The sequence below is a fragment of the Pristiophorus japonicus genome, chromosome 14 (assembly GCF_044704955.1).
Source record: "Pristiophorus japonicus isolate sPriJap1 chromosome 14, sPriJap1.hap1, whole genome shotgun sequence".
Lineage (NCBI taxonomy): Eukaryota > Metazoa > Chordata > Chondrichthyes > Pristiophoridae > Pristiophorus > Pristiophorus japonicus.
Window position 1 is genome coordinate 193,986 of NC_091990.1, and position 12,689 is coordinate 206,674.

The following is a 12,689-nucleotide window of genomic DNA, read 5'->3' on the forward strand; positions in this document are numbered from 1 at the left end:
TCAGTGTAGATATTTAAAAGATGAAATAAAGCAGTTGAACCGACTTGATGTGATAAAGCGCTCCAGCTTGAGGAGAAAATGACACCATTGTATTTGCATTTCCAGTGGATGGAGTTTCCGTATAACATACGGCAATACATTCCAAAATAAAGTATAACACCCTTCAGTCAACATTATTTGGTATAGCATGAAGAAGCCACGACACTCCCAAAAATGATAAGAATGTTCTTATGACAGAAACCCTGGCCATCCATTATTCTGGACTTAAAAACATTGTACCGTACTTCCAAATGATTCACTAATTTGTTTGTGATGGTAAAGGCAATTGAGCACTTTTACACCATTCATCTGAGCCGTGTTGCAAATGTATCATGACGACATAAGGGAATATTTGTTCCTCTATAGCAGGTCCACCTACATTCTTCACTGATGCATACCTCTTTGGGTTTTTACTTCAAATTGGTTCTGCTGCTAGTTATAGCCACATTGGCAGAAGAGCTGCTTGGTTTTAGTCAAGATATCAACCTAGGACATTTCAGCCAGAGTTTTCACCCAATATTTTCTACAACGAGACAGTAATTCTAAATTTAGAACAAGGTAAGCTGGATTTATTTTATGTCCTGTGCTTTGTATAGATTAAAAAGACAATTCATCTGATTCTGGAAATGAATATTTCCCAACAAATGTTTGCCAATAATCTTTTTTGCAAGATTTACAAGGACGATACTGGAACTGAGAGATTATAACTATCAGGAAGGATTGAACAGGTTGGGATTCTTTTCTCTAGAAAAGAGAAGGTGAGAGGTGACCTGATCGAGGTCTTTAAAATTACGAAGGTGTTTGACAGAGTAGACAAAAAGAAGTTTCCACTTGTGGGGGAGACCAAAACTAGGGGCCATCAATACAGGGTGATCATCAATAAATCCAATAGGGAATTCAGGAGAAACGTCTTTACCGAGAGAGTGGTGAAAATGTGGAACTCGCTGCCACAGGGAGTAGTTAAAGTAAATAGCATAGATAAACACAGGAAGGAGAAAGGAACACTGAAGGATTAGATGAAGAGGGGTTTAAGGAGGCTATTGTGTATCATAAACAGCAGCATTGACCAGTGGGATCGAATGGCTCATTTCGCTGCTGCACGTTGTATGTAATTCTATGTATTTGAGAGATCTTAACAAAGAGCTCCTGCAGGTTTGAGTGTTAAACACCTATATGTAGGAGAAAGCAATAGGTGAGCAATGTAAGGAATTCGACAGTTTCAAGTCCCTGGGAAAGAATGAATTGCTGTCGGAGTCAGATGAATCCTGATTTTATATAATGGGAATGCAGGGAAGAGCAAGTGCGTGTAGAATGATTCCTTGTGACTTCGAAGAAAGAATAGAAGAATCTTAAGAGGAGCAATGACCATTGTGATATCAATAAAAGAAAGACAGTGACTTGTGTGGGAGAGATAGTGGAAACATATTTCAATGAAATACCTGACAGCTCTAAATAGACACAATACAAAGTTAAAGGATATTATAATTTTTGTTTTATTTAGTTGATCATTATTAATCATCAGTCTTCCTTTGATTTTGTTAAATCAGAGTTTTATTCTTTACTTTTCTGATTATAGTTAGTTTGCTCTCCTTCTGGACTTATTATACCACAATGCATTATTCCACGCTGAGCTGGCAGATGGCTGGTTGAGCAATCCCACATACTATTTTGTGATCTGTCACAATTAGGTAGGTGATAGCAACCCATTGAATCATGTCCGTCACTGAAAGTTGAGTTTAGGAATCTTAGTACATGCCCAAGTGTGAGTCACAACGTGACTGGTATTCACACATACAAGCCTGCTACACCATGTTTGATTCCTAATGTGGATCTAGCCCTCGGCAGCGCAAGATATTAGTGCCTCAGTGTGGTGCGGCACAGAAGGCTCCAAATGAAATAAAAATGGCAGAATAGAGCTTTTAATTAAATAATATAAGATTCTGAGGGGGCTTGACAGGGTAGATGCAGAAAGGATGTTTCCCCTCTTGGGGGAATCAAGAACTAGGGGGCATAGTTTCATTTAAAACTGAGATGAGGAGGAATTTCTTCTCTGAGAGTTGTGAATCTTTGGAATTCTCTGCCCCAGAGAGCTGTGGAGGCTGGGTCATTGAATATATTTAAGGTGGAGATAGGCAGATTCTTGAAAGATAAGGGAGTCAAGGGTTATGGGGAGTGGGCAGGGAAGTGAGCTGAGGCCAAGATCAGATCAGCCATGATCTTATTGAATGGCGGAGCAGGCTCGAGAGGCCGTGTGGCCGACTCCTGCTCCTATTTCTTATGTTATGTTAAATAGGGAATGTTTTATCTGAACTGTGTAAGCAGTAAGTGTTCAATTACTTGTTTCACCTGGCCTTATTTATTTTTAATTCAACAAAAAAACTGTTAACGAAGAGGGGAGTTGAGGAGAACATTTTCACTCAGAAGGTGGTGGGGGTCTGGAACGCACTGCCTGAAAGGGTGGTAGAGGCAAAAAACCCTCACGACATTTAAAAAGTATTTAGATGTGCACTTGAAATGTCATAACCTACAGGCCTGGAAAGTGGGATTAGGCAGGATAGCACAGATGAATACGTGGCTTGAGCAGTGGTGCAGCAGGGAGGGATTCAAATTCCTGGGGCATTGGAACCGGTTCTGGGGGAGGTGGGCCAGTACAAACCGGACGGTCTGCACCTGGGCAGGACCGGAACCAATGTCCTAGGGGGAGTGTTTGCTAGTGCTGTTGGGGAGGAGTTAAACTAATATGGCAGGGGGATGGGAACCAATGCAGGGAGACAGAGGGAAACAAAAAGGAGACAAAAGCAAAAGACAGAAAGGAGATGAGTAAAAGTGGAGGGCAGAGAAACCCAAGGCAAAAAACAAAAAGGGCCACTGAATATAAAGGGGCTGCAGGAGGGGTCAAAACTAAAATTCATGGTTTAAAAACTAGGATTAAAACACTCTACCGAAATGCACGCAGCATTCAAAATAAAGTAAATGAGTTGATGGCACAAATCATTACAAATGGGTATGATTTGGTCGCCATTACAGAAACATGGTTGCAGGGTGGCCAAGACTGGGAATTAAACATGCAAGGGTATCTGATGATTCGGAAAGATAGACAAGAAGGGAAAGGAGGTGGGGTAGCTCTGTTAATAAAGGATGATATCAGGGCAGTTGTGAGAGACGATATTGGCTCTAATGAACAAAATGTTGAATCATTGTGAGTGGAGATTAGAGATAGTAAGGGGAAAAAGTCACTGGTGGGCGTAGTTTATAGGCCCCCAAATAATAACTTCACGGTGGGGCGGGCAATAATCAAGGGAATAATGGAGGCATGTGAAAAAGGAACGGCAGTAGTCATGGGGGATTTTAACCTACATATCGATTGGTCAACTCAAATCGCACGGGGTAGCCTTGAGGAGGAATTCATAGAATACATACGGGATTGTTTCTTAGAACAGTATGTAACAGAACCTACAAGGGAGCAAGCTATCTTAGATCTGGTCCTGTGTAATGAGACAGGAACAATAAACGATCTCCTAGTAAAAGATCCTCTCGGAATGAGTGATCACAGTATGGTTGAATTTGTAATCCAGATTGAGGGTGAGGAAATTGTGTCAGAAACGAGCGTACTATGCTTAAACAATGGGGACTACTGTGGGATGAGGGCAGAGTTGGCTAAAGTAGACTGGAAACACAGACTAAACGGTGGCACAATTGAGGAACAGTGGAGGACTTTTAAGGAGCTCTTTCATAGTGCGCAACAAAAATATATTCCAATGAAAAAGAATCAATTATTAAGGATGTCATAACAGCGCATTTGGAAAGAGGTGACATGATAGGTCCAAGTCAGCATGGATTTGTGAAAGGGAAATCATGCTTGACAAATCTTCTGGAATTTTTTGAGGATGTTTCCAGTAGAGTGGACAAGGGAGAACCAGTTGATGTGGTATATTTGGACTTTCAGAAGGCTTTCGACAAGGTCTCATACAAGAGATTAATGTGCAAAGTTAAAGCACATGGGATTGGGGGTAGTGTGCTGACATGGATTGAGAACTGGTTTTCAGACAGGAAGCAAAGAGTAGGAGTAAATAGGTACTTTTCAGAATGGCAGGCAGTGACTAGTGGGGTACCGCAAGGTTCTGTGCTGGGGCCCCAGCTGTTTACACTGTACATTAATGATTTAGATGAGGGGATTAAATGTAGTATCTCCAAATTTGCAGATGACACTAAGTTGGGTGGCAGTGTGAGCTGCGAGGAGGATGTTATGAGGCTGCAGAGTGATTTGGATAGGTTAGGTGAGTGGGCAAATGCATGGCAGATGAAGTATAATGTGGATAAATGTGAGGTTCTCCACTTTGGTGGTAAAAAGAGAGACAGACTATTATCTGAATGGTGACAGATTAGGAAAAGGGGAGGTGCAACGAGACCTGGGTGTCATGGTACATCAGTCATTGAAGGTTGGCATGCAGGTACAGCAGGCAGTTAAGAAAGCAAATGGCATGTTGGCCTTCATAGCGAGGGGATTTGAGTACAGGGGCAAGGAGGTGTTACTACAGTTGTACAGGGCCTTGGTGAGACCACACCTGGAGTATTGTGTACAGTTTTGGTCTCCTAACTTGAGGAAGGACATTCTTGCTATTGAGGGAGTGCAGTGAAGGTTCACCAGACTGATTCCTGCGATGGTGGGACTGACCTATCAAGAAAGACTTGATCAACTGGGCTTGTATTTACTGGAGTTCAGAAGAATGAAAGGGGATCTCATAGAAACGTTTAAAATTCTGACCGGTTTAGACAGGTTAGATGCAGGAAGAATGTTCCCAATGTTGGGGAAGTCCAGAACCAGGGGTCACAGTCTAAGGATAAGGGGTAAGCCATTTAGGACCGAGATGAGGAGAAACTTCTTCACCCAGAGAGTGGTGAACCTGTGGAATTCTCTACCACAGAAAGTTGTTGAGGCCAATTCACTAAATATATTCAAAAGGGAGTTAGATGAAGTCCTTACTACTAGGGGGATCAAGGGCTATGGCGAGAAAGCAGGAATGGGGTACTGAAGTTGCATGTTCAGCCATGAACTCATTGAATGGCGGTGCAGCCTCGAAGGGCCGAATGGCCTACTCCTGCACCTATTTTCTATGTTTCTATGTTTCTATGTAAGGGTGGTAAGAGAAGGGATAACCAGCCGTGGATAACCAAGGAAATAAAGGAGAGTATCAAATCAAAGACCAATGCGTATAAGGTGGCCAAGGTTAGTGGGAAACGAGAAGATTGGGAAAATTTTAAACAATAGCAAAGAATGACTAAAAAAGCATTAAAGAAAGGAAAGATAGATTTTGAAGGTAAACTTGCGCAAAACATAAAAACAGATACCAAAAGCTTTTACAGATACATAAAACGGAAAAGAGTGACTAAAGTAAATGTTGGTCCCTTAGAAGATGAGAAGGGGGATTTAATAATGGGAAATGTGGAAATGGCTGAGATCTTAAACAATTATTTTGCTTCGGTCTTCACAGTGGAAGACACAAAAACCATGCCAAAAATTGCTGGTCACAGGAATGTGGGAAGGGAGGACCTTGAGACAATCACTATCACTAGGGGGGTCGTGCTGGACAGGCTAATGGGATTCAAGGTAGACAAGTCCCCTGGTCCTGATGAAATGCATCCCAGGGTATTAAAAGAGATGGCGGAAGTTATAGCAGATGCATTCGTTATATTCTACCAAAGTTCTCTGGACTCTGGGGAGATACCAGCGGATTGGAAAGCAGCTAATGTAACGCCTCTGTTTAAAAAAGAGGGCAGACAAAAGGCAGGTAACTATAGGCCGGTTAGTTTAACATCTGTAGTGGGGAAAATGCTTGAAGCTATCATTAAGGAAGAAATAGCGGGACATCTAGATAGGAATAGTGCAATCAAGCAGATGCAACATGGATTCATGAAGGGGAAAATCATGTTTAACTAATTTGCTGGAATTCTTTGAGGATATAACGAGCATGGTGGATAAAGGTGTACCGATGGATGTGGTGTATTTAGATTTCCAAAAGGCATTCGATAAGGTTATTGCAGAAGATAAAGGTACGCGGAGTCAGAGGAAATGTATTAGCATAGATAGAGAATTGGCTGGCAAACAGAAAGCAGAGAGTCGGGATAAATGGGTCCTTTTCGGGTTGGAAATCGGTGGTTAGTGGTGTGCCACTGGGATCGGTGCTGGGACCACAACTGTTTACAATATACATAGATGACCTGGAATAGGGGACAGAGTATAGTGTCACAAAATTTGCAGATGACACAAAGATTAGTGGGAAAGTGGGTTGTGTAGAGGACACAGAGAGGCTGCAAAGAGATTTAGATAGGTTAAGCAAATGGGCTAAGGTTTGGCAGATGGAATACAATGTCGGAAAATGTGAGGTCAGCCAGCTTGGAAAAAAAAACAGTAAAAGGGAATATTATTTGAATGGGGAGAAATTACAACATGCTGCGGTGCAGAGGGACCTGGGGGTCCTTGTGCATGAACCCCAAAAAATTAGTTTGTAGGTGCAGCAGGTAATCAGGAAGGTGAATGGAATGTTGGCCTTCATTGCGAGAGGGATGGAGTACAAAAGCAGGGAGGTCCTGCTGCAACTGTACAGCGTATTGGTGAGGCCGTACCTGGAGTACTGCGTGCAGTTTTGGTCACCTTACTCAAGGAAGGTTATACTAGCCTTGGAGAGGGTACAGAGACGATTCACTCAGCTGATTCTGGAGATGAGGGGGTTACCTTATGATGATAGATTGAGTAGACTGGGTCTTTACTCGTTGGAGTTCAGAAGGATGAGGGGTGATCTTATAGAAATATTTAAAATAATGAAAGGGATAGACAAGATAGAGGCAGAGAAGTTGTTTCCACTGGTCGGGGAGACTAGAACTAGGGGGCACAGCCTCAAAATACGGGGGAGCCAATTTAAAACCGAGGTGAGAAGGAATTTCTTCTCCCAGAGGGTTGTGAATCTGTGGAATTCTCTGCCCAAGGAAACAGTTGAGGCTAGCTCATTGAATGTATTCAAATCACAGATAGATAGATTTTTAACCAATAAGGGAATTAAGGATTACGGGGAGCGGGGCAGTAAGTGGAGTTGAGTCCACGGCCAGATCAGCCATGATCTTGTTGAATGGCGTAGCATGCTCGAGGGGCTAGATGGCCTACTCCTGTTCCTAATTCTTATGTTCTTATGTTCTTATGTTCATTTAACATCTCATCCAAAAGACAGCATTTCTAACTGTGCAGCACTCCTTCAGCACAACAGCGACGTGTCAGCCTAGATTATGTTCTCAAGTCTCTGGAGTGGGACTTGAACCTATGACCTAGCTGACTCAGAGGGGAGGGTACTTCCTGTGGCAGCGAGTTCCACATTCTCACAACTCTTTGTGTAAAGAAGTTTCTTCTGAATTCCCTATTGGATTTCTTGGTGACTATCTTATATTGATGGCCTCTAGTTATGCTCTTCCCCACAAGTGGAAGCACTCTCTCTGTATCCACTCTATCAAAACCTTTCATAATTTTAAAGACCTCTATTAGGCCACCTCTCAGCCTTTTTTCAAGAGAAAAGAGACCCAGCCTGTTCATCCTTTCCTGATATGTATACCTCGCACTTCTGGTATTATCCTTGTAAAACCTCCCTGCACCTTCTCCAGTCCCTCTATATCCTTTAGGTTCAGAAGACGTATGACTGTATGGCTCAGAGATTTGGACCATATACAGTAGATACCTCAAATCGCTGCAGAAATACCACCAACGATGTCTCCGCAAGATCCTGCAAATCCCCTGGGAGGACAGATGCACTAACGCCAGTGTTCTCGATCAGGCCAACGTCCCCAGCATCGAAGCACTGACCACACTCGACCAGCTCTGTTGGGCGGGCCACATTGTCTGCTTGCCTGACACAAGACTCCCAAAGCAAGCGCTCTATTCAGAGCTCTGACATGGCAAACAATCCCCAGGTGGGCAGAGGAAATGTTTCAAGGACACCTTCAAAGCCTCCATGATAAAGTGCAACATTCCCACCGACACCTGGGAGTCCCCGGCCAAAGACTGCCCTAAGTGGAGGAAGAGCATCTGGGAGGGCACTGAGCACCTCGAGTCTCATCGCTGAGAGCATGCAGAAATCAAGCGCAGGCAGCGGAAGGAGCGTGCGACAAACCAGACTCCCCACCCACCCTTTCCTTCAACCACTGTCTGTCCTACCTGTGACAGAGACTGTAATTCCCGTATTGGACTGTTCAGTCACCTGAGAACTCACTTTTAGAGTGGAAGCAAGTCTTCCTCCATTCCGAGGGACTGCCTATGATGTTGATCCTTTTTAGAATAGGACGACCAGAGCTGTATGCAGTATTCTAAGTGTGGTCTAACCAAGATTCCCTACTTTTCAATTCAATACCTCTAGAAATAAACCCTAGTGCTTGGTTTGCTTTTTATGGCCTTGCTAACCCGTGTCACAACATTTAGCGCTTTGTGTATTTGTATCCGAGATCCCTTTGTTCCTCTACCCCACCCAGACTCGCACCCTCCCAGTAATAAGTGACCTCCCTATTCTTCCTACCAAAGTGTAACACCTCACATTTATCGGTGTTGAACTTCATTTGCCAGTTATATGCCCATTCTGCAAGTTTATTAATTTCCTCCTGCAGTTTGTTGCAATCCTCCTCAGTATTGGCGTCCCCCCACCCACCAAATTTGGTGCCATCCGCAAATTTTGAAATTATGTTTTTGATTCCAAGGTCTAAATCATTGATATAAATTGAGAACAATATTGATCCCAGCCCTGATCCTTATGGAACATGATTACCCACCTTCTGCCCCTGTGAATAGCTGCCCTTTACCCCCATTCTCTGCTTTCTGTCTTGAAGTCAGCTAGCAATGCATTCTGCTACTTGTGCTCTGACTCTGCATTCTCTGACCTTGTTCATCAGTCTATTATGGGGTATCTATCGAAGGCCTTTTGAAAATCTAGATAAATTACATCTACTGCATTATTATTGTCTCCTCTCTCTGTTACCTCAAAGAATTAAATGAGATTGGTCAAGCAAGATTTTTCCTTTTGAAATCCATGCTGACTGTTCATTGTTAGATTTTTGGTTTCTAGCTGTTTCTCTAGTTTCTCCTTCAGTAGGGATTCTATTATTTTTCCTACCACCAGTGTTAAGCTGACCTGTCTATGATTCCCTGGACATCTTCTATCCCTCTTCTTAAATATAGGTATTATGTCAGCTATCCGCCAATCCTCTGGCACGACACTTTTTTCTAACAAATTATTAAATATTTGTAATAATGCCTCTGCTATCGATTCCCTAGATTGTTTTAAAGTGCGTGGATGCAATCCATCTAGACCAGGGGTTTTATCCTCTTTGAGTTTGATTAGTTTATTTAATATATCCCCTCTTTTTATTTTAAATGTACTTATCTCATTACTAATCTCATCATCCAATGTCATGTTCACCTCTTCTATCTCCCTGGTAAATACTGAAGCAAAATAATTATTAAATATTTCTGCTATCTCTCTATGGTTACCTGTGGTATTATCCTGTCTATCCCTTAATGGCCCTATTCCATCCCAACCTTCCTTTTTTTACTGATGTGCCTGTAAACTATTTTACTATTTTGTTTGTTTTATTGAAAACTCAGATTATAATTAAGGAATTGCTATAGCTGTATTAAGGAATTTTCCAGAAGATTTGGTTCTTGGAATATTTATGACATAAGAAATCAAAATAAGCACAGATTCCTGAATCATAGAATAGAATGGTTTACAGCCATTCGGCCCGTCGAGCCCGTGCCGGCTCTCTGCAAGAGCACCTCAGCCAGTCCCCCTCCCCCACCCTTTCCCCGGAGCCCTGAAAATGTTTTTCCTTCAGGTACTTATCCAACTCCCTTTTGAAAGCCACGATTGAGTCTGCCTCCACCACCCTCTCAGGCAGCGCATTCCAGATCCTAACCACTCACTGCGTAAAAACGTTTTTCCTCATGTCGCCTTTGGTTCTTCTGCCAATCGCCTTAAATCTGTGTCCTCTGGTTCCCGACCCTTCCACCAATGGGAACAGTTTCTCCCGATCTACTCTGTCTCGACCCCTTCCTGATTTTGAACACCTCGATTAAATCTCCTCTCAACCTTCTCTGCACCAAGGAGAACAACCCCAGCTTCTCCAGTCTATCCACGTCACTGAAGTCCCTCATCCCTGGAACCATTCTCGTAAATCTTTTCTACACCCTCTCTAAGGCCTTCACATCCTTCCTAAAGTGTGGTGCCCAGAATTGGACACAATACTCCAGTTGAGGCCGAACCAGTGTTTTATACAGGTTCTTCATAATATCCACACTTTTGTACTCTATGCCTCTATTTATGAAACCCAGGATACCGTAAGCTTTTTTAACCTCTTTCTCAACCTGCCCGGCCACCCTCAACGATTTGTGCCCATATACCCCCGTTCTCTCTGTTCATGCACCCCCTTTAGGATTGTACCCTTTAGTTTATATTTCTTCTCCTCATTCTTCCTACCAAAATGTATCACTTTGCACTTTTCTGCATTAAATTTCATCTGCCACATATCAGCCTGTCTGTGTCCCCCTGAAGTCTATCACTACCCTCCTCACTGTTCACTATACTTCCAAGTTTTGTGTCATCTGCAAATTTTGAAATAGTGCCCTGTACACCTAAGTCTAAGTCATTAATATATATCAATAAAAGCAGTGGTCCCAGTACCGACCCCGGGGGAACACCACTGTATACCTTCCTCCAGTCCGATAAGCAACCCTTCACCACTACTCTCTGCTTCCTGTCACTGAGCCAATTCCGTATCCATGCTGCCACTGTCCCTTTTATTCCATAGGCTTCAACTTTGCTGGCAAGCCGATAATGTGACACTTTATCAAACGCCTTTTGGAAGTCCTGAAAGTAGAGATGTTAAAGTTAAAGAGAGTTAGACAGATATTAGACAGAAACCAGGACTATATTAGGACTGGGTCATTGTTTAACTAACAAATAATCTGAATTCTTATGCCACAAGCACCTTCGAGGTACTCACAGAGAACATCAGCTTTTATTTCCTTTCTCACATTTTGCACTCAAACCTCTCATTGAGAAAGTAGAGAGCAGTTTGCTCACAACTCTCACCATGACAATTTGCTAACCAGATGGTGTGGCAGGAAGTTGGGTAGGGAATACAGCTGAAGGTGGGATTCTCTTCTCTCTGCTACCTTTCTCTCCTCCATCTATGTAAAGAATGTCACCTCTTCCTGCAGTGGCATTAGCTAGCTCCTGTAGAGATTGGAAATCCACAATGGGAGCATGAACCTGGTCTCTGTAGAACCATTCAACTGGACTAGCTGCAGTGGCCAGGAACTCGAGAAATCTGCTCCACAGTGCCACCTAGCAGCCAGAGTCTGCAGCAACATTGTTACATACAGGTTTTCTGTTTTCACCTTAGCAGCTTCACTGTTGAATGCTGACATAAAAGTGTGGCCAAAAATCATCACTGGAAGTTGCACAGTATTTTTGAAGTGATGTGTAAATACATTTCTAGATGTTGTGCTGCAGTAAAGTAACTGGTGCTGTTTATTCCTAGAGTGATCCACAATGGGCTGGTATTTCCTCCATTCTCTGCTGAATGGGGTGAACAAGTACTCGACGTCACTGGGGAAAGTCTGGCTCTCAGTCATTTTCATTTTCCGTATCCTGGTCTTGGTGGTGGCGGCTGAGACAGTGTGGGGAGATGAGCAGAGCGACTTTGTGTGCAACACACAGCAGCCTGGCTGCAGGAATGTGTGTTACGACCGTTTCTTCCCCATCTCCCACATCAGGCTGTGGGTTTTCCAGCTCCTCTTCGTCTCCATCCCATCCTTCCTCATTGGCATGCATGTTTCTCAAAGGAAGAAAGGCAAGAAGAATACAAAAATCTTTAATCAGAACGCAGATTGGCGCAAAGAAAAGATCGATGCTCCTCTTCTGCGGACTTACTTGGTCAGCATTCTCTTCAAAATGTTATTTGAAGCTGCCTTCATGTACTTATTCTACTGGATCTATGAAGGGTACAAGATGCTCCGACTTGTGAAGTGCAGTGAATATCCCTGTCCTAACATTGTGGATTGCTTTGTTTCTAGGCCAACCGAGAAAACCATTTTTACTGTCTTTATGTTACTGACATCAGCTGTGTGCATCTTGCTGAATGTTGCTGAGCTGTGCTACTTGATTGTAAGGTACTGCGTGATGCAGTGGAAGCACAACTTGTTTTCTGCAGCAGAAAACAATGAAAAAAGTAGAGGATTAACAGCCGCTATTACTTCCTCGAGTGACAGCACGGCCAAATTCGATGATGACCAAGGGAGCTGTTCAGATTGCACTTCTATATGTTAAAAAAAGGACAATGATTTCTGAATCCGTTACGATTATATAACACACGTGGTTCATTGCTCACCAAGTCATTGTGGGACTTTGCAACACAATGTTATCAGGAGGGAATAGTTAACCTGCTGCTTACATCTATCCTATTGATTTTGTTTGTCAGTGTTGACTGTTACAGCCATTGTAACTCACTCATTCCTGTGCTGCTTGTGAGTATGTGATCACTGCCTTTTTGTAAACCTCCGGGAATGTAACCTCTATAAAATACGTTCACCAAACAAAGAAGGATTATTAAAAAATTGC

General features: G+C 42.9%; 1 protein-coding gene across 1 annotated transcript; it reads left to right on the top strand.

Moving 5' to 3' along the window:
• Positions 1-11,621: 11,621 nt before the first annotated feature.
• LOC139280292 (gap junction beta-2 protein-like) lies at positions 11,622-12,398 on the top strand. The gene has a single exon (XM_070899965.1). It carries the CDS (start codon positions 11,622-11,624, stop codon positions 12,396-12,398), a length of 777 nt encoding a protein of 258 aa, XP_070756066.1.
• The last annotated feature ends 291 nt before the right edge of the window (positions 12,399-12,689 follow it).